Source organism: Macrobrachium nipponense, chromosome 37 (genome assembly GCF_015104395.2).
Source record: "Macrobrachium nipponense isolate FS-2020 chromosome 37, ASM1510439v2, whole genome shotgun sequence".
In the NCBI taxonomy this organism is placed as follows: domain Eukaryota; kingdom Metazoa; phylum Arthropoda; class Malacostraca; order Decapoda; family Palaemonidae; genus Macrobrachium; species Macrobrachium nipponense.
In genome coordinates, this window is record NC_061097.1 from 36,508,469 (window position 1) to 36,532,028 (window position 23,560).

The following is a 23,560-nucleotide window of genomic DNA, read 5'->3' on the forward strand; positions in this document are numbered from 1 at the left end:
TGAGGGATACTTTTGAAAGACGTATTCCTCAGGAGAGATGAAACATTCCTCCTGCTTACGTGAACTTTCGAGAGATTAATGGTCTCCAGCCCTGTGATTGGCTTATCAACAGCCAATCAGGAACGTCGTAAAGGACTGGTCTAGACAGTAGATGCACGGTTGATGTGAATCTACTATAGTTGAAAATATTCGTAGGCAAACTATTTAGAATGATTTCGAAGTGTTTGGTACGCGAGTAAGTACATTTACGGTTTGGAAAGGAAGGAAAAACATTCTTGTCGAGAAATGAGGTTAAAAACATTCAGAAGGACGGGTTAAAATCACAAAGGAATTTTGGAAGCGAAGAAATGTGTTCATCATTTTATGTGGTTTAAAAATTTAGTATGAATCCTTATATTGGTTAGATTCAATAAATACATTCCAATGACGTTATTTGTTCATGTGGGAACGTCTATGAGATAAGTATGTTTATGAAGCGTGAAGATATTCTGCAAAAAAACAAATAATAATCCATTACATCTAAATATTTTATCATTTATTATTGTTGCTTATATATATATATATATATATATATATATATATATATATATATATATATAAGCGAATACCACGGGAAATGAAAGTCAGGAATCCAAGCGCTTTCGTCTTTATTCAGACATCGTCAAGGAGCTACTCTTGGATTCCTGACTTTCATTTCCCGTGGTATTCGCTTATTTATGAAGTCACGTGCATCTACTGTGATTTTTTAAGCATATATATATATATATATATATATATATATATATATATATATATATAACTGTATTATGTGTATACGTGATACACAGGTGTCGGAGTATTAATTCTCTTTCTCTCTCTCAAGACTATAGTTAGCTATCTTATTGTCATTTCTGTAGATAATCTCATTACAGCAATTTCTGCCTTGAAGAATTATTTAATGAATATCTCTGTAAGCGCTTAGTGTACAGAGAGAGAGAGAGAGAGAGAGAGAGAGAGAGAGAGAGAGAGAGAGATCTAAGAAGTAATAGATAAGAAACTGAGAAGTATGTAGGTGGCGAGAGATGATGGGGGAGGGATTCCCTTGCCCGTGGTGTGTGTGGGAGATGGGGGGTGGGTGGGGGATTGTTGGGAATGGATTGGAGACCCGCGCTTGGAAGTTGAATTATAACAAGTGTGCGTGGCAGCGCACACCGCATCCAATTGTTGAAATAATAAATTACTTCGAAGTATCTGCTCTCTCTGTCTCTCCTTCTCTCCCTCCATCCACTGCTGCCTCATCCTCGTCCCTCCCCACTACCTCTCCTTCCCCTGCAATACATTTAAGATCCTCTCCCCAGCCCCTCCCTCCGTAAACTAAAAAAGAAAAGAAAAATAAACTACCTCGAGTTTGGTTGGGTCTAGTGTCTTTCCCGCCCTTGTTTCCCGCGCTTTGACGCTAGACCCATGGGGCCGTTAATCCCCATTGAGGAGGACTGTAATTTGACCCTTACATGATTTTGGGGGATTCGGGGGGGTGGGGAAACGGAGTAGGAAGAAGGGACGTAGGTAGGTAGGTAGGTAGGCAGGCGTCGGGGTAGCAAATAGTGGCCGTCCATTATGCCGCGACGTCTTCGAAGCGATAATAGTTTGAGCTGCGAACAGGTCCACGGCCGCGCCACTCACTCAATGAGGGATATGATCAATTTCAATTATACGGGAGATTATTCAGCGGGCTTTCGAAGCAGGTGGGCCCGTTCGCATGCGGTTATTATCCTTCTTCGCTTTAATTAACACTTTTTCACGCAGCTTGATATATAGAAGGCGGTTTCGTGTGTGTGTGTGTGTGTGTGTGTGAGTGCTGCTGTCGGAGTATGAACTACAAGGAGGGAAAGAAAGAGTCGGTAGACGTATCTCGTTAAAATGTCTTTGAAGACACACTGTTTTGTTTTGCTACGCCTTCGATATTATTTAAATATTTTATCATTTTATTTCATTGGCTTTCTGTGATTCTTGATTAAAATATTGCGTAGACTTAACCAACAGTGATACTTCTTAAAAGTCATGACTTTTCTGATGGAATTCGCTGACTGAATTAATTAGCGAATTATTGTTCCCGGTTGTAGTATGTCAATAGGATGGGTTATTGAATTTATCACTATGATTCTTTCTAGGCTGATTTTGTTGATGAACGAATTATAAAAGTGATTCCATTATTTTAGGCTAAATGAGTTAGTTATTGGCGTTTGAATGAACTTAGATTGGATGTACTCTTAAATTCACTTTTGGCTCTGGTATTTTTTTATTAGTTATGAAATTCTCTGGAAGGCTTCTGGTATCAAGAGATGTAATTAGCGAATTAAGTACGTCGTTTAAATTCAGTCGCTGTCGTTCAAATTAACAAAGGAAGTTCTAAATTCTTAGACAAATGATCAAGTACATACGGCGACAGTCCTGAATTCAGAAGCATTTGCTTGTGTAGTACAAGAGAATGAATGATTGGATTCAAAACTCATGTAAGTTTTTTGAATGGTAATGAAATATCGAATTAAAAGAGAGAGAGAGAGAAAGAGAGAGAGATGTACACCCTACAGAAATAATTGACTTCAATGAAAATTTTGTCAGTTTAATGATACCTTACCATATTCATTGTCAGTGGAGCGTATTCTCGGAGGTAATGAATAATTAAGCTCACTGAGAATTATTTATTGAATGAACAAGTTAGTTTGGCCATGTCATTCTCAGAAATTGTCCGGTGAATTCTGTTAAAAATCTGATCATTCAGGGATTTGAATTCATCGAAATTTCTCGTATAAATTGAGTGATTGAATTCAGTTTTGTTGAATTACTTCAAGGGACTGAACTTTTGAATTTAGCTAAATGTGTAGTAGTAGTTCCAATGAATGAATGAATTCATCGACAGCTGCGTCTTTTCAAAACATTGATAATTGAATTCAGTAAGCCACTTAGCCATTGATTGTTAAATTCACCGAACTTTTAATAAATTTTGAATTGATAATGAAAATGTTTTTGATTGTTTTACAGGGAATTCAATCGTTATTGAAATCAGATGCCAGATTTACTAGCCACTGAAGTCTAATATTGAATTTATTTTAGTTTTGAGAAGATCGATTGAATTCACTATCTGACTGAATTCAGTTTGAATTATCGAACTAAAAAACTGAATTCTTCCTAGTGCATTATTTAAAGAAAACGAATTGAAACTGAGAAACTGAATTCATCCAAAGTTGTTTAAAAAAAATAATTGAAACTGAATTCATCTAAATTCGTTATTTTAAAAAGTTCAGTTGAAACTGAGAAACTGAATTCATTCAAAGTCGTTGTGTTAAAAAGATTAATTGAAACGGAAACTGAATTAATCCAAATTCGTTATTAAAAAAAAAAAAAAAAAAAAACTTGAATGAAACTGGGAAACTGAATTCATCCAAATTCATTTTTAAAAAATAGAATTGAAACTGGGAAACTGAATTCATCCAAATTCGTTATTAAAAAAATTATTCAAAACTGAGAAACTTAATTCATCCAAATTCGTTATTAAAAAAATTATTCAAAACTGAGAAACTTAATTCATCCAAATTCGATATTTAAAAAAAATATTCAAAACTGAGAAACTTAATTCATCCAAATTCGATATTTAAAAAAATAGAATTGAAATTGAGAAACTGAATTCATCCAAATTCGTTATTAAAAAAAGATAGAATTGAAACTGGGAAACTGAATTCATCCAAATTCGATATTTAAAAAAAAAATTGAATTGAAACGGAAACTGAATTCATCCAAATTCGTTATTTAAAAAAAATAGAATTGAAATGGAAACTGAATTCATCCAAATTCGATATTTAAAAAAAATAGAATTAAAAGTGGGAAACTGAATTCATCCAAATTCGATATTTAAAAAAAATAGAATTGAAACGGAAACTGAATTCATCCAAATTCGATATTTAAAAAAAAATAGAATTAAAAGTGGGAAACTGAATTCATCCAAATTCGTTATTTAAAAAAAATAGAATTGAAACTGAGAAACTGAATTCATCCAAATTCGTTATTTAAAAGAAATAGAATTGAAACTGGGAAACTGAATTCATCCAAATTCGTTATTTAAAAAAAAAATTATTCAAAACTGAGAAACTAAATTCATCCAAATTCATCAACTACTGAAAAAATCTAATTAAAATATTCGGCGAAATTCATCAGAGTGGTAAGATAACAGATGAATTAAGTAACATCAAACTTAGGTAACAGAGTGAAATAATGATCTTATTCACGAGGGAGAATTTAAAAGTTCTAAACTGAATTATAAAAAGAAGGAAAAAATTCGAGGGAGAGGATGATCTGGACCAAATCGCCGCCAACACACCCGAAAATCATTTGGGAAACTCGATTTCAGTATCTTGATTGCAGCCGTCGGCGAAGACACCTTTCTGTCGTGTAAGTTTTTTTTTTTCTTCTTTTTTTTGCTGGTTTTCATTTGTACTACATATTAATTTTAATTGATGTTTTTGCTGGATTTTTTAAGAATTAAATATTAACTTTGTAATTATTCAATAATAATATATATTTATATACACACACACACACACACACACACATATATATATATATATATATATATATATATATATATATATAACACACACACTTTGGCACAATAATAAACTTTAAGAACACAACGTTAAATTTAACATTTCTTCGCGTAGAAATTATTGATGTGCTCTATGCAATCTTTTTTAAAATACTTTTGTGTATTAACTATTCACTATAAAGTGAATGACTATCTCTCAATTTTGTCATTATTTATATATATATATATATATATATAATATATATATATATATATATACAATGAATTGATCTCTCTCTCTCTCTCTCTCTCTCTCTCTCTCTCTCTCTCTCTCTCTCTCTCTCTCTCTCAGCTTTCCAAATGCCTCATTCAAGTGGATGTTTGGACAAATAATTTCAGTCCTCTGGTAGCAGTTTACTAATAAGATGTGGAATATCCAGACTTGTCTAGATTGTAATCCTCGTGGTAATATGAAAATAAGTAGAAAAGCAGAGAATATTACTTTGGAACTCGATTCTAGACGACTTTGTGGGGATCAGCTACAACGACATGTTTCTAAATGTGACAGATTAGTTCATAGTAGTGCTTCTGTGAAGACGTAATATTAAACATCTTTGATTCCTTCTTAATAATCGATTGTTGATGACTCTGTGGGGATCAGCCACAACGACATGTGTTCTAAATGTGACAGATTAGTTCATAGTATTGCTTCTGTGAAAACGAGTAATATGAAACTGCTTTGATTCCTTCTTAATAAATAGTTCATAGTAAGAAGTCAACAGTCTCTAGAAATTGGAGATAGGAGATACCGTATGCATTACACATATGTTACGACTATATTTATGGCAGTTTTGCTGGAATGTCTTTGGATTTTCGTGGATTTCAGTGGCATTTGGCACTCGAAAGCGGCACTTACTGAGAGACCAGTGCCTAAGAGGACCTCCCCCCGCACCCGCCCGAAAGATACATAGAAATACACTCAGTGCTTCTTAACGTATCCTAACAGGTACAATAGAGTTCTGATATGGTCCTTTTTTCTTATTCCTGCCTCTCTTTGTGATTGAGAGAGAGAGAGAGAGAGTGTGTGTGTGTGTGTGTGTATGTGCGTGAGTCCGAAATTCGTGGATTTTTATGGGCCTAGGATAAAGGTTGGGCGCCAGATCTGCACCTCTCAAAAACCTTAGTCAAAGAACCTCTTCTTTTTTCCTCTTTTCGATCTTCTTGGCCCTCCAAGTGACTGAAAGAGAGAGAGAGAGAGAGAGAGAGTGTGTGTGTGTGTGTGTGTGTCTGGAATTTGTGGACGTCTATGGGCCGGGGTTGAAGGGTATAGACCTCAATTCTGTGGCACTAGGCACTCTCCAGAGTGGCACCACTTAGAGACCAAACCAAAGGGAACGAGGTATGCATCTCCTCCTCCTCCTACTCTTCCTTTTTCTTCATCACCATCATCTTCTTCTTCTTCTTCTTCAAGTGATTGATTGATTGATGGAGTGAGAGAGAGAGATAGAGAGGTTGATGTAGCTCTCTCAGATCTAATTATGGCGCCTCTAACTTAACGCCCCGGCAGCCAAATGCTTTATGATTGAAATTAATCGAACGTCCTTTGTTAACCGGAGTCTCTCTCGCTGGATTAGCCTTCTGGAGATCACAGGGACAGCTACCACCAGCGATGGGAAGGGGGGGGGGGGTGGGGGGGGGGGGGGTGATCTGGCGGTGGTGGGGGTGGTCTATGTGGGAGGGGGGAATGAAATCAGAGAGGCGTAGGTATAGGTACCTTCCGCAGGTCCGGAAGGGTTACTATATATATATATATATAATATATATATATATATATATATATATATATATATATATATATATATATGTATGTATATATATATAGTGTGTGTGTGTGTGCGTGTGTGTTTGCTTTTGTTTTCAAGAATCATCTTAAATATAATAACGTTCCTGTGGTAATAGTTAAATGTATTATTATTTACGAATTAATAAAGGATATTATTATTATTATTAATTGTTACACTGTTCTAAAAGAGTTCCTATTTATTCTCAAACTAAAATGTATTTTAAGTATTGCCCTTTGTTATCCGGTTATTTTCTTGTAATTCTTTACATGCATTTATTTATCTATGTATCAGCTGACTCATTCGTTAATATAACTTTATGGATTTCCTCATTAAAATGCTACGTAATTTATATATGCTTGTGTTTATTATATTTATTTCTTTATTTATTAACTTAGGCTTTATCTCGACTGACTCCATAGCTTCTGAGGGAGAATTTCAGTGCTGTATTGATTCGTATAACTACAGAAAAGTAGTCTCGTAACTATGACAGAAAATTCGAATCATACCTGGATAGTGACTCCCAAGAGTAAAATTTCAACTCTGCATGTATCCACCGCGTTGGAAGCGCCTCAGTGGCGTGATCAGTATGGTCTCGGCCTGCCACCTCGGTGGCCGCGAGTTCGATTCTCGGTCATTCCACTGAGAGGTTAGAGATGTGTATTTCTGGTGATAGACGTTCACTCTCGACGTGGTTCGGAAGTCACGTAAAGCCGTTGGTCCCGTTGCTGAATAACCACTGGTTCAATGCAACGTCAAAATATCATACAAACAAACGTGCCCGTTGTGATCACCGTAAAACCATAACCAAAAGTAATGCCTACAGTGCACCACATGGCGTTCACTGACGGCATTACCCCCTTACAGGTATAAATATTGAAGACAGTCTTCAAGTTTCTCAAAAATTCCATAGGAAATTGTTGTAGCTACTAATAACTGCTTTGGAGTACTTGGGTCCTGTATGTCTTACGTAACGTAACGTTTAAGTTGCGTCAATAATTGTGACGTATCTGTCAACTACAAAGCCATAAGATATCAGAAAGTACATGTGGTCAAACATTAAGTATCGTACTTACATGAAAATAGGTACCGTAAAACTACAAAGGTGTCGTAAATATCAAAGTATATTCTATATACCTTGGTAAATATATGTGACATAATTTAATTATCGCAAAATACCCACAATCTCCGTAAGGGGGATGGTGACGTTAGTAGGCATTACTTTAGGTTCTTTGCAACGTGTCTTAGGCCCCTCCCTAGCTGCATGCAGCTACTTTCATTCCTTTTACTGTACCTCCGTTCATATTCTGTATCGTCCATCTTACTTTCCACCCTCTCCTAACAATCGATTCATAGTGCAACTGCTTAGAGGAGGTTTTCCTCCTGTTACACCTTTCAAACCTACTTTCTCTCAATTTCCGTTTCAGCTTTGAATGACGTCATAAGTTACAGTGCTTTGTGTTTGGCCTAAATGCTCTAATCAGTTCATTACCCACAGTGAAGAATTGCAACACCGAACCCACGATAGTATCGGAGATAATTACAAAGATGAAATATGAAAGTACCATGACTTTGGCTTGCTATCTACGCGTCACCTACTCCGAGGTGCTATACTCGATTTTTTTTTTTTTCATCTGTTCACCCGCGTGTGGGTTTGCGTATGGTAACACTGCGTCCCGGGCTTTAGATAGTTACATTTAGCTTACATTAAACAATAATAACAATATCCTATTTCGAATATTAATGGTGTAATTCGCATACAGTAAATTATTAACATACTTTTCAGTCGCAAATGTACACCCAGATATCCTTTTATTTACCTAAAACTTACACAGAGTAACTATCTAAAGCCCGGGACGCAGTGTTACCATACGCAACCACAGGCGGGTGGACAGATGGAAAAAAACAGAGTATAGTACTGAACATGGCAGAAGCCACCCGGGACGCCGTGTTTAGTACTAACCCCTTAAGTAACCAAAATACAATATACACCCATTTCTATATTTCTGGTCGACAAATTACATTAATAAACCATAACTACTTTACATTTACCATACGGTGTTTAGTACTAGCAGAGCCATCGGCGTAGGTGACGCGTAGATAAGCCAAAGTAACACCGCCAAACGTATTGACTGACGATCAAATAAATCCCTTCTGTGAATTCTCTCTATAAACCCTGTAGGCGAACGGCATATACGCCCTTCATATAGAACCTGTAGATTCTACAGATTCCATAAAGGGATATCTACAAGTTAACCCCCGGCCGCCCATGCGTAATAGTGGCCTTAATAATATCATTCCATCATCTCTCTCTCTCTCTCTCTCTCAGTGAGTGTTCGTGTCACTGGGCGCGATTGCTGTTGGGATTTCAGGACATTATTATTATTATTATTATATTAGCAGGCTTGTGACGAGAGAGCATAGGTCTAATCACTGTAGCCCAGAAATAGATATATGGCACAACTCCTGCGGCTTTCATAAGCTCTTTGCTGATTTAACACAATTAATTCCACCCTCGAGAATGAATAACTGAATTTATATTCGGGTTGATTTACAAATTATTTTATTTATCTTTTCAACTTCGAGATTTCTCAACCTGGGTGCTCTCTCTCTCTCTCGCTAGCAAGAGGTCCTTAGTTCGAACCTAGGCTAGGACGTAGCCTATTTCTGAACAGTCCCATTGCTCCTTGTGTTTACTCTAGCAGAATATTGTGTGTACCTTGTGGTCGGTCCATTGTTGTGGATCGCAGCCATGGGTGAAGATAGAGCAAAAGAAGAAATAAACATGTCTGTAATCACTTCTCTGTCAAATTGCATGTAATCATATGACTGAAAACGTGATGGCCTCGACTGGTAATTAATTTCTCCCTCGAAAGGGAACTAGTATCTCTTATTTCCTTGAATGAGTCATGAATAGTTCCAGGAATAAGTAGCGCTGCATCATTCATGTGATGGGTTTGAATAAGTCTTCTGAATAATAATAATTATTATTATTATCATTATTATTATTATTATTAGAGCCATCAGTGCTTGCAGCATCTCTTCGCCCATCGTATTACTATATATTATATAGCTGCAACCACTTTCATTCCTTTTACTGTATCTCCATTCATATTCTCTTTCTTTCATCTTACTTTCCTCAACCCCCTCCTAGCAGTTGTTTCTTATGCAACTATTTTGATACCTATGGTTTTATTATGTTGCATGGAACCAGTGGTTATTCAGCAACGGGACCAACGGCTTTACGTGACTTCCGAACCACGTCGAGAGTGAACTTCTATCACCAGAAATACACATCTCTCACTCCTCAATGGAATGCAACTACTTTGAGGTTTCCCTCCTGTTACGCCTTTCAAATATTTTAACTGTCTATTTCCATTTCAGTGTCTTTTGAAGGACGCTATTTGTCCTACCACTCCAGTGGCTGTTTGAAGCCTTAAGTAACTTTGGACCACAGAAGTCCTTATACCAGGTAGAGTACCTTGCTAGGAAATGGGGATTTTAAGATTAGCAGCATGTATCGTGCTTGCATCAAGATGCATTGCATGAACCTTGCAGTAAAGACTGCCCAAGGCTGGTAATTCATTTCCATCAGTGATTAAGGCACTTTGATGGTGGTCATAATTATGATGATTAACACTGCTCATTATTTAGATCTTTAGATTTCATAAAGAGATCTGTTGCAAGTCATTATTGTTCATGGGTCAGATCAGGTCATCTAATTGATCATTTCCTTCATAAATTGGTCAAGACTACCTTCGTTTGTTTGTATGGTGTTTTTACATTGCATGGAACCAGTGGTTATTCAGCAACGAGACCAACGGCTTTACGTGACTTCCGGACCACGTCGAAAGAGACGGAGTAAATATTTTACGTGGTTGACAATCTGGAAGAGGACAACTTTCACTTAAAAGAAAAAACGTAGTGATCACCTTTTTATGAAATACATTTTGTCATATTAAGATGATCAAGTTAAAAGGACGGTAGGCAGAGGGAGAAATATATGTAGTAGAAGATGGATACAGGTGGCGAGAAATTGAAAAAGATTTAACGGTTGCCTTACTGTCAAAAGTCTTGGTATATACACTGGTGATTAGGACCTTTTCAGAATTTTGTTTTTGTGCCTCTTCCATTACTTTTTTTTTTTTTTTACAGATACCACAAAGTAAGCATCCACTAAGTTCTTGTCTTCTAAATTCATACAGTAGGACATTGCAGAAAATCCACTCAAAACTCTGGAGTCCTATTACAGACAAACTAAAATTTTTCAATTTGTAGTGTTAATTGACCCATGTGGTTCTAAGCATGTGATTGGATGCTGCTCCATGACTGACTGCTGAACCTGATGGTTAAACCAGGGGTTGGCAGCAGAGTTTGGTACTTACTGTGCCATGAATGACTCACTGTAGATAGCACTCTGTCGAGCAACTTCACTGGTTGGAAATGTACAACAGTACAACTTAATAAGGAATTGTAAATCAAATCTACTGCCTTATACCACGGCCAACAAAAGTGCTCAAATTGAAACCAGTAACCTAATCTTACAGGAGCTCATCCAGACTTCTGCCTGCTCAAAAAAAAAAAAAAAAAATTACTTCTTGCACTTTTTTATTCCATGCCAAGGGTTGACCAGTTTTTTTTTAACTAGATGTTTCCAATAATGGCACCAAGGGAATTCTAATCTAATTATACATTGAGACTAAAAATTTTTACTTTAGGAGTCTAGTAACTTGTGAATTTCAACAAGGACAAATTTGTAGACGAGGTCCTGCTTTCCGCCTTTCACCTATCTGTTGCATTTGGTTTCTTCCCACCCAATTATTCAGCTTACTTAACTTACCTTGCTCCAATTTCACCTTTCACTTGAGAACAAACCATATGAGCCTTACAAGTCTATGAATGTCGTGTATAGGCAAATTAAACAACTTTATAAAATTGACAGTAGTGTGCAAGCATTGTAAAGCATGTCATATCCCAATTACCAAACTTGCTTAGACAGTCTTAAAAAAAAATGTTAATGGAAAAAAGGGGTCACCTATCCCCATAAGGGAAGTGATAGCCCATCTTGTACAAAAGGTTGGGTTAGAATGCTTGAAGAGCGTAGTACCGGCGAGTTACCTGGTGTTAATTACAATTTAAAAATCAAGTACTTGGACTTCAAAGGGAACTCATTATACAAATAAGCAAATTGCAAATAGTGTGGCGAGTGCCAGAGACCAAAAGGTGGACCAGTATCTTGAACATGGCAAAATGGTTTGGACATCTGGTGAAATGAAGAGTAGTTAGTCAGGATAGAAGTAATCATGAAACCTACGGACAGATACCAATAGGCAGGCCAAAAGAATCGTGATGTAAGTGCACAGGGAGATTGGATATTCAGGCAGAACAAACACAAGACAGGAATGTGGTTAGAACTCATCTTATGTTTCGTGAATTGGTGAAAAGAGCTAACTATATGTCAAACCCTGCAAAGGAAAAACCTCACACAAAAAAACATTAACAATGGTTATGCAGCTTTCCTAACACTGATAATTAGCATTTTAAGCTTTACCAATTCTGAAAGCGGGAAAAAAATTCTTTTTTCTTTATAACCCAAATTATTTTCCAATTCAATATATCAATGCCAGCACCAAGTGGATAATAAAATATTTATAGAAATAACATTTTTTCTATTATATCAAATACATATATCGAAACCTATATAATGACTAATCTATTCAAAATCAAAATCTTGTTTCACCAAAGTTTTACGTGTGAAAATTGCAAGCAAAAATTTTCCCTAAAGTTATTGGCACGCATACCACTAACCTTTGAGAGGAAGTGAAATGAGAATTCATTTACGTCAGCACTCTCGGTAAATTGATCGTTGCCTGACTAAAAGCATATAAGCCATATGAAAATAAAAACACTTTGACATTCCTAAGAATAAAAATACATATATAATGGATGGGGGAAAATAATCACATATACTTCCGGAGACAGGTGTGGTTTGTCTCCCAACAAAAAGCATCAGAAAGAGAGAGAAGCTAACCGATTGGAACCACCGCATAAAGCTCACAGTTGCATGGCAAAGGCAAAAATACATATACATCATCTATAAAGACACAAGAAATGCAAGCTTACCAATGTAAGTAATAACCGTCTTGTAATATTTACAAGTTGCGTTACGTTTATGTTCATAACAAAAGGACGTAGCACAGCACTGCGAGGCCCCGCACAGTTGGGGACAACCTTTTGAAACAATTACTCTGGCCTTCATGCGCTGCTTTTGACATTTTGTGATGAGTGCAGCGGCAACTGTGAATTTTACACACAATTTGATAAGGCACATGTTCCTACTACGTATGGACATGAGAGAATTTGCTCAATGCAGCCAAGTACCAATTTGACAATTTCATCATCTTAATTTTACTCACCACAAAAAAATCACTTTGATGATTCAGTTGGCTTTAACAGTCACAAAACAGTTTGAGTCACAGTGAAACATTTATGTATTAAAGTACTTTCTTAAAACTGTACAATCCTTAACTAATCTTCAATTTGAAAGATTCTTCCAGACTTAATCTTTATAGCATTATACTGTACACTTACAAAATTTATCTAAGATTTAAGTAAAGGGGATGTTGTCATGAAACAGGATTTCAAAATGAAGTACTAAACCCAAAAATCACAAGCTTTTTCCATTAAGTAATCAAAATCAACAACTGTTCTTACATCTCCAAAAAGAAGCACCTAGACATTAGAAAAGCTTATTGTTAAGGTCTCAATATTCTTCAGTGAAGTTACGACACATGGGCCCCGGAGGAGATCTGATGTGGTTAGCACCCCTCCAGTTGCTGCTGGACGACACTAACCGACGACAGTTGCTCCTGGGTATATTGATAACCATACAATCTGCAAATGAGTAAAAAAAGGCTGGCTTCTATGCAGATGTGTTTAACCATGGTTCCACTATCAAGTTGATGACGTAGGATAATGCTCTTTATTTAACATTATGGTTCTTCTGGACAGTAGAGGTTCAAATTCCACAGGAAATAAACCTGAAAAGGAAAAGCGTACCACATCAATTCTTGACCTTTACAACATTTACTGTTCTCTTAATGTTGAGTAAAACAAAATAACGTGATATTTTATTTCTTACAAAATAATATGGGTTTATTTTGTTCATTAAAACACTTACTCATAAAAGACTAATGGACTGCTCTTCCATTTAAAAGACGTCAAACTAGAATTGACAAAATATCAATCAATACAATGAGTACAGTCTATGTACGTCTTAGACAACGTACGTCTTAGACAAACTTCACAATCACCATCACACACAAGATTTGCACTAGCATTCCTCAGGACACAATGTACTAAGCTGTACATATCAAGAGGGGTACTATTTTCTGTTTGCCTTGCATGGCATTATTTAAACTCTGCTAAAGGTCTTTGGAAGTATCACTCGGCCACAAATGCATGCCTTCAGAGTACTCTTCAACTTCGACTTGCTCCAATTTTCCAAATTACTTCCAAAAGTTGAAATGCAGAGATAACTAGATTACTGGTATTTCATTTGTAGAGAGCAAAACCTCATCATGAATGCAAAGGCCCTGCACTGTGCAGCAGGAAATGTGGTTACTGACGAGGAATATTAAGTAGATTTTAAAAAGACAAGGCCACAAAATATTCGTATTCATGGCTGCAGTAAGTGAGAAGATGGCATTACAATTGAGGAATTAATGGACATATGAGTATCATAGGGCTTTAAAACAGACCAAGATACCACATACTACTGATTTGGTTTCATTTCAGCATATGATGAGAGGGAATTATGAACTGTCGTCAGGAAAACAGCTAGATAGGGAAGTAGCAGGATAAAGGCCAGTGGGAAAGCTGGAAAATCATGGAACAAGGGAATGTATGAAGCCCTAAACCTTATAAGAGTTCGTGCTGAAAGATAACAGGACAGAAGAGAGTCATTTCATACTTATCATCATCACAGAAAAAGATGTACGAAGGAAAAGGATGTCAAATCATTTATGAAGATGTTTTGGCAAACAACGATTAATTCCATATCTGGCACAATTTTCAATTAAATATTTGGATCTAAAAATATGCAAGTCAAATCCTTCAATGCATTTTATGTACAAATTACTGCCTTTGCTGTTCTTCAAACATTTCTACCTATGACACATTGCAACTGCATGGCTCAAACCGACATCATACAAACTGGAAAACATATCACAGTAAACTCACAGCCACTCCCTCAATTCAAGGTGCATAATGGAAGCAACAACCTAGTTTTATGACATTCAATAATTGCCCATAATTAATGTAAACTCTTGCAACCTTAATATGAGAAACGCAAGCAGGAAAAGTTACTTATTTACAACCAAAATTTGACAATTGCAACGAACTGATCAACTGAAACTGTTAGAGAAAAATTAAGTTTATGAAGAAGAAGCAGAAGAGGAAAAGAAGGCCTGGCACTGCTTGATATGCCCACAAACTACAGGGAATGGACCATAAGTTTAACGCAAACTGATTCAGTGGTTCTGGAATTAACCAAGGATGCTTTATGGCAAGTTTAATTGAAACTGATACTTTGATTCTCAAAATAATGAAGGCTGCTTTATGACAAGTTTAATTGAAACTGATATAGTGGTTCTGGAATTAACCAAGGTTGCTTTATGGAAAGTTTAATTGAAACTGATACAGATTTCCAAATTTAAAACTTAGCTTTCACATCAGAATGAAAGATATACTGAAAGATGCCAGCCATGGCCATGCATCATCAGAGGTGACTTAAACAAAAATGACAATTTGTCGAAAATTGCATTTTTCCTAACTATACAAACCTGAGGTCCTTTAACAATAGGAAGGTAACTAGCGGCAGCTGGGACGGTCGTAAGCTCGAACAGGGGAGAACGGTAGTTAACTGCTTGTCCTCCGATCGTGCGCGCGCCCGCGCGCCCGAGAGGTGAAGAATCACTTTTGCTTTAGGCCCATGCAAAAAGTTGCAGAGTGAGGGGTGGCATGAGGTGGGACTATATGTAAAGGACCTCAGGTTTGTATAGTTAGGAAAAATGCAATTTTCGACAAATTGTCATTTGTTCCGATACGTAATACAAACCCTCGGTCCTTTAACAATAGGAAGACTCACTTCTTGGTGGGAGGAATCTGAGTCTTTTTGGTGAACAGACTGGTGTTCGTCCAACCCTGGAGTGCCTCCCTGGTCGTAAGAGCAAGGGAGGGATCCAAACCTCTGTCCGATTGATCGGGGTGTGCACCGCAGGATCAATGGTCAGACCTCTGGGCCAAGTACTAAGAGAGAGGCAAGCGTATCTCTTCGTACCAGCAAGCAAGAACTTGTTCCTGTTTGCAAGAGACAATCATAAAATGATGGGTTTGTCTCAATTTGGCATCCACTTCCTCCCCCTTGTTGGAGGAATGTGGATATTTACTCCTATCCCTACTGGAAAGGGATAGGATGGTGCTCTATTGAGTAGCTCACCTGCATCTCGTCCTTACCCAGCAGGGTGACGACCGTGTCCCTCTACCCAAAGGTAGAGGGAAGAAAAAGATGGGAAGAGGAGCCAGTCACACTCTCATTCCTCATCCATTCTTACGGTCACACCAGGACTCGATGCTGTTCAGCCTTGCGAGGGTCTGGGTTAACTACACAACGTGTTGAGCAACCACCACGGTTACCCAAGGAAAAAGATCCAAGGAACTGTGGGCCATATCCTGAAGGTAGAAGGAGGTGCATGCGGTCCGGTTGGACCAGGCGCCTGCCTTCATTACCTGCGCCACGGAGAAGTTCTTGCGGAACGCGAGAGAATGATGAAGAGGCGTCCACACTCATCCTGGTGTCCAGTTTCTTCAGACAGCTCCGCGCACCTTCACAGGACACAGCAGCATAGCCTTCGTATCGGAGGCGGTGACGTCCATTAGGGAGGGTATTGTGAAGGACTCGAACCAATCGTCAGTTACCGAAGGGTTCTGAGTCTTCGCTACGAAGATCGGTACGAAATCGAGCGTCACAAATCCCCATCCTTTGTGCTTGACTTCTCAAGAGAAGTCAATGCAGTTACCTAAGACGAAAAGAAGGGAATAGTCGTATGACCTATCCCTCTTCTCGACTTTGGTTATGTACAGTACTCATACTGACAAGCTATTAAGACGAAGTAATGATTGCTCTGGAACAACCGAACTAAGTCCATAGCATAGTTCGTAACTGACTCGGGCGCTCTGACAGCTGCCGACTGACTGGTTCGGAATCAGTAGAGGCAAGTTGTCCAAGCATCCGGGTAAGTCACGTGACCTTCGCCCTTTAAAGAGTTATGCTGAGAGACAAAACAAATAAAATATTTGTTAGTCACCGATGCCGGACGGCGCGGCGATGATTCTCTTAATGCATAAGCTCAAAAGGCGAAAGTCAATTGCCTTCAAAAGACCGAGGTCCCTGATGGCAAGAAAATCTCATAGACGTTGAATCTCAGCTTAAGGAGAAACAACACTATGTGACGTTGAAGACGAAGGTAGGCAATGAATGCAACCTACGTCTTCCAGCTGAATCGAGAGAAGGAATCTCAAGATTCTAAACCTGTGCTTACAAATGACTGAAAACGCTAACCGCCATTTCATTGCTGTCCGTTGTGCAATGAAAGCGGGGCGTTCTTCAGTAATGAAACACAGGGGAGAGCCGCTTGAAGAACTGCTTCTCATGGGCTGAACGTTTGGAAGTAGAGCTGGCAGGTGTGGGAGTAGGCGATGTCCTTTCAATACATCTGCTAATCCGGGGTGAACAATGAACAATTGTACACCTCCGAATACAAGATATTTTGAGGACAAACTCAGATTCCGCAAAAATCATTCGCATTATCGGGATACGATGCAGCAAGAGACTATTACAGAATTCTGTTACCGTGCGGTAACAGAAAGATGAGAGTCGAATAGATATCTCTGTTTAAAATTCTCGCAATACCGAAGACGATGAATACTAGCGTTTCTCAGCAGTAGATGGTCATTCATGTATGCGAGAATCCCCGTTAATCAGAGACTTAAGTCCGTGATTGTTGGGCAGAGATACGGTTGTTATTCAATCAAAGCAGGTGAGAAAGACATAAACAACCGTCTATCTCAAAGCGGCAGCTGATACTGAAATGCCTCGGGCAATTCAATACGCAGTAGCTGTCGCTGACACGTCATCCTGAGTTGCCAAGTAATCCTTTCCACGAAGGAATGCGTTCGGCTAGAACCACCGAGCATAAAAAGATATGCTCGAGCAATTATATTTAAGCGAAACGAATTTCGGTAAATATAAAAGCTTAAATGGTGTTGTTGTGACAACACCATAAGTATATAAAATTGAAACTGGAAACTCCTGGGAGGTTGCAAGGCAACCCGGGTTGCAGTTCAATTAGAATACTTTTCGTCTAAGTCGCAATCCGTAGAATAACCAGGATATGCGCCTACCCCTCGGGACCATTCAACTGCTTAGCAGAATCATGTCGCGAGGTTAATATACGTAGTATATTTGTAGGATTCTGAACAACGATCTCCATCTAAATTCTTTCCTTCAAGAAAACAAAATAAGGATTGGAGATCGACCACCTTCGTTCTCTATTAAAGAGGAAGTGAAGGAGAAGTCTTCTCGAAGGAAAAAGCTTCAATGGTGAACAGAATACTAAGACGATAGTTCCAGCCAAACTGGATATTCCCGTCCGTTCTTCTCTATTCCAGGTTGGTCGCCTACTGTGAGATAGTCTTCTTTCAGCAGCAGTCTTCTTCCTAATGCTAGAAATTCCAGGAATTCGAGCATAGGCGAGGTTCCCGATTATCGTGTAACTATCGGGGATTCTCGTCTCGCTCACTTTGGACCGTGGTCTCGCCTAAGTGTTTGGAGATCGTAAGAAACTCTAACACTCTGAATGCGCTAGAAATTCCGTAGAATTCTAAGCAGTCTGCGAAACCCCCACCGAATTCGTCAAACGATATCGGCTGGTGGTCCTCTCGATTCCCGTAGAAATCGAGAATGGGGCAGGATCCCTCCTCAACGACCGGGGCTTACGTCAGGTAGGACCCGAAGGTCCCCCCTGGTAGCGCAGTCCCCACGTGGGATGCTACAGAGAAATCTCTGTAGGATCCTTCCCCTTTCCCTCGTAGCCGTAAGGAGAGAGGGAATGGGGGAGGAATTGATACTCGCTCGCCTTCCAGTGGAACTAGCAGTTGGAGAAGAGTAGGAGCAGCCATCGCCTTGCGGCGATGGCCTCTCAGAGTCTGGGAAAACGTATTCAGGAGAAAACGTTTTCCCCCGAGGAGGGTTACGAACTCTCACTGTAGGTAAGGGTCTGCCGCCACTGTGAACGTCGTCTGGGTGGGGCTGATCGACACCTGACAGGAGAGAGCCGATACCGTCCTCCCACCGACTCATTCCAGTCCTCGTCGAGGTCGAAACCTCTCAGGAGGACCGAGGAGTATTAAATACGGTGTCCGAAGACACGTAGAAACAAACCCGCTGTCCCGCAGTAGAGGAGGTGGAAGTAGCTTGATCGACCGGCCAGAACTGAGAGAGCCTTCTTGTCTGGAGACGAGAGGACTCGTTCAAGACAGAATAGGGCAAAGCTCCGATCGCGGCACGATACCCCACCGTCGGTTTGGGTTCCCTCTCGGCCCCAAAACGACTCGAGCAGAGACATGGGCTGCTGCTTTGGTGGAGCGGCGATCCTTCCCCCCGTCCCGTTGTGCTGACGAATCAGTGCAATAACCTGGGTAAAGTTACTCTGAATCTCGGAAGTTACAGCGTCTTGAGGAGTAGGACCGTCTAGTCCCCTCCAACAAGAGCAGCTCCCAGGACCCTCCTCCTTCAGAAGGACCAGCAACAGATCCCTGACGGTTGCCTCCAATCACTTGCGCGTACGTCCTGGTTGGTCCTAAGACCAACCTGGCACGTGCGGCGTCGTGACGGGATCGTGAGCGGCGCATCTCTCACGATCACTCCTATATACCTCGCTCTTCCTGGCGTATGCCGAGGAAGTTGAAGGTATCGGAGAGACAGAACTGACGCTACCCCTCTCCCCCTGACGGTCGCCTCCAATCACTTGCGCGTACGTCCTGGTTGGTCCTAAGACCATACGTGGCACGTGCGGCGTCGTGACGGGATCGTGAGCGGCGCACCTCTCACGATCACTCCTACTACCCCGCTCTTCCCGGTGTAGCCCGAGGAAGTTGAAGGTAGTGGAGAGACAGACCTGACGCTCCCCCCCCCGCTCGCTGGCAGGACCAGCGTACGTGGGGGGCTGCAGCCGATCACCAACCCGCGGTGGGGATCGATCTGCAGGCCTGGCCGTGCCGCTCACCCTGTGGCGAGCGGCTCGACTGAGCACGTCGACCACGGTCCCGTGCGTCAGACGAGCTGCTGCTGGCCACCGTATCCGCCCGGTCCCTGTGGGAGCGGCGGTCAGGTGACCTGCAGCGCTCGCTTTCGCGGTGAGACCTGTGAGCGTCCTCGCGGCACGGTCAAACCGCTGGTACCAGCCCGAGGCTGGTACCGTCGGTCGAGGGGACCTGGGGGACCTCTTCCCAGCCTCAACCCGTGGCCGGTCAGAGACCGTCACGTCCACCCGAGGTACCGGCTGGTCGCTGTGAGAGCGGCCGCTGGCCTGGCGAGAGTCACCTGAGCGGCTCTCGACAGTCTTCTGCTCCGTGCCTCGGTCATGACGCTGAGCGAACTCAGGCGTCTTAACTTTGGCTGCACGGTCACCCGAAGGAGATCGTACACTCGGAACTTCTCGCGGACGAGAAACCGAGCCGGTACCTGGCTTAGCAGCAGAGCTGCCAAGACCAGGCGAGGGTGTACCAGCGGTAGCCAGCACACCCTTGGTCCCCGTCTTCTTCTTCTTCTCAGAAGGGGAGACGGGCCCCGTTCCCGAGAAGAACAGGAGGACCAGCAGAAGAACCCCCCCGTCACACCGGAATGTGACGAGCCCTTCGAAGTTCCCGAAGGAGTCTTCTTAGGGGGAATCACAAAACCCGGTTACCAGCTGGTCCGCTGCGAGAGCGGCCGCTGGCCTGGCGAGAGTCACCTGAGCGGTTCTCACCAGCCTTCTGCTCCGTGCCGTGGTCTTGGCGCCGAGCGAACTCTGGCGCCGAAACTTTGGCTGCACGGTCTCCCGAGGGAGAGCGTACACTCGGGATCTCCGCGAACGAGAGACCGAGCCGGAACCTGGCGTAGCGGCATCGCCGCTACGCACCAGGCGAGGAAGTACCAGAGCTAACCGATACTCCTCTGGTCCCCGTCTATCTCTTCCTTACGGAAGGGGAGACGGGCCCCGCTCCCGAAGGAGCAGGAGGACCAGCAGAAGGACCCCCCGTCCCACCGGGGTGGGTACGGGCCCTTAGAAGTTCCCGAAGGAGACTTCTTAGGGGGGGGAGGCAGCCTTCTTCTTCTTCGGCTTATGGTCCTTAGAAGTCGAAGGGGGAAGAGGCAGCAACAGACGAAGACGAAGATGACACCTTCCTCTTCTTCGTCAGCTCACGCAGGACAGTCGTCAGGCCTCCATCCAGCCGGAGTCGGGCCTATTGCCGAAGCAACACAGGCCGACTGCACCTGTCCGGAAGGACCTGGGACTGGGGAAGACACACCATGGGCAGGACCAGCATGGACAGGCGCAGGAACCAGGAGCGACAGGAACAGCAACCAGCTCAGAGCGGCAGGAACAGCGGCGCAGCGGTAAACACAGAAGGGACAGCCAAGCCAGTAGCGGGAACCACATCAGCGACAGGTACGGCAGGCCCAGCCATCGCCTCGTAGAATCATCGGCAGCCAGCGTGGTACTGGCGGCCGGTTCCAGGGGCGAGCTGCATGGACAGCGAAAGTCTGGGGCAGGCAACACGAAGAACACAGGCGGCGGCTTGGCATACCCCTCCTCGGTACGGCGGCGACCGGGCCCTAGAAGCGGCAGAACGGCGTCACCGACACAGCATGGGGAGTGTAGACCAGCGGGGGCGGGGGGAAGCCAGCATAAGCGGCCGTGAAGGTTGTAGTGGGAGACCACTCCAAGGTCACCGCCCCAGACCTCGCTAGACTCTGCAGCAGATCGTGGATGCTAGGCACGCCCTGCAGCCGCATTGGTCCATACCTGTCCAAGGTCGTCTCCCACGGCTGTAGCACCTGCGGTAGCACAGACAGATTAGTAGAGGGGTTCCCTCACGCACGGGGGGGAGACCATGCCCCACCCCGAACGGAAGGAAGACCCCAAAAACAAAATACGAGGAAGCTGAGCGGGGGGGCAGGAAAGAAGACGAAGAATCGGATACCAAGGGAGTCGCGGGAGAGCTTTCCGACGACTTCCTGGCAGACCTTCGCTTCTCCCCTACCCCCGCACAGCAGTGAAAAGTAATATGAAAAATGAAAACAGAATACTGCACTTGCGATTCACTTCATAGAACCTTAGAGGGAAAAATCAATTCCCCGGTAAGAGCGGAAACTTGATCCATAATAATATGATGCTATCATAAATATATACGAAATGAACAATACTGCACTTGCTATTTTCACTTTCACAGCAATAAATCGTAAGGATTAATTCCCGGGTAAGAGCGGAAATTGATCCAAAATTAATTTGATGCAATTAATAAATGAAAATGAAAAGAAAACTGCATTGCGAATCCACTTTCATTGCATTCTATTCATACAAAATAAGAGGCTCTTGCGAGCGCAATCAAGCTCTCGGCAACGAACGCACAGGGCAAAAATATAATGAAAAAGAGTACTTACATCTTTCAATTACACACTTTCGCCCAAAATACATGACTCGGCGCGAGTGTCGCCCGCCCTCGGCACCGAGACATAATTCAAGGGTTCAATTCATGAAAAGAGCGGAAATCGCCGTCTCTACGGCGATAGCTCCATGTTGATTCATAATAAGTAATGAAAATGAAAAACAGTGTACTTACAGTTTTCATTTTTCAAGTCAAACCAAAAAACCATTAGTAGAAAACACAATATAAACAAAGCATACTACGATGAAGCGGGCGAGAGCGATGACGAACACGTCCTTGCACACCCGCGGCCGAAAGCAAAAGTGATTCTTCACCTCTCGCGCGCGGGCGCGCGCACGATCGGACAAGCAGTTAACTACCGTTCTCCCCTTGTTCGAAGCTTACGACCGTCCCAGCTGCCGCTAGTTACCTTCCTATTGTTAAAGGACCGAGGGTTTGTATTACGTATCGGAACAATATCAAAATGCTGTACCAGTTTTAAGATGCCCAAGCAGCAAGCTCGGCCATATCATCATCCTCCTCCTGTTTCTTCTGCTTGGCAGGCTGACTTGGCACGGCTGTAGGTACATCTGGGAGTTCGTCTGTCACGGCACCACCCGTCTCCAGGAGCTTCTCGTCTAGAGCCTCCTGTTCGAGCTCCTCTAGCTCAGCCAAAAGATCATCCTGAAAAAAACAAAAATGAAGAAAATATAAATACTAAATTTCAATTTATTTTTTCTTTTTTTAATTTATTTTTTAAATATAACTCCATTATATAGCTTTAACTACTGCTGGCACAGAAGTAAAAGCTTTATCCTGGGGAATGAATCTTTCTTACCTACTGTGAATATTAAAAATAACAAAACTGTACACTTCCACAAAATATAAACCAAAAATAATCAATTATGACTTTTACAAACATTTTTCATAAATTTGCTTGTTTAGTAACAAGAACATGAAGTAGCATTTGATTCATAACAACATAGAATTGCAAAGAAAAGGAAATCAACATGAAAATGATATTTCAACTTGTATTGTGTATAGAAGAATGAGACCATTCCACTACAAACATGCTTCTTATGACAGATTGATTTGCTTGGTTTGAGGTTAAATTGGTTTGACCGAGCTCTTGTCACAGTGGTAGTAAATAGCTGTATCAAAGGATTGTTCTCAACCCTTTTGGATTCCTGCATTGGGACATGACTGGTCTGTGGCAAAAATTACACATGGGCTTACCAATGTGTATGTTGAATGTTCCATGTATGTGATGTGATTACCATGGTACCATGCTGGTTTAGATGTATATATCCAAAGTCAAAAGGATAGACTTAATCATGCTATGTTTAAGAAAAAAAAATAAATAAACCATCAAAATAATGAGCTGAAAGTTCACTTAACAGTATACTACTGA

At 41.4% G+C, this 23,560-nt stretch overlaps 2 protein-coding genes across 2 annotated transcripts in view; one reads left to right on the plus strand and one right to left on the minus strand.

Annotated features, from left to right (window-relative positions):
* Positions 1-23,560, plus strand: part of LOC135209134 (uncharacterized) — a 594,318-nt gene that overhangs the window by 435,653 nt on the left and 135,105 nt on the right. The window lies entirely within an intron of this gene.
* The window catches only part of LOC135209127 (charged multivesicular body protein 4b-like), a 41,970-nt gene continuing 31,709 nt past the window's right edge, over positions 13,300-23,560 (minus strand). The window contains 2 exon segments of the mRNA XM_064241770.1: positions 13,300-13,439; positions 22,643-22,833. Coding sequence (XP_064097840.1) covers positions 22,648-22,833 — 186 coding nt within the window. The 3' untranslated portion in view covers positions 13,300-13,439; positions 22,643-22,647.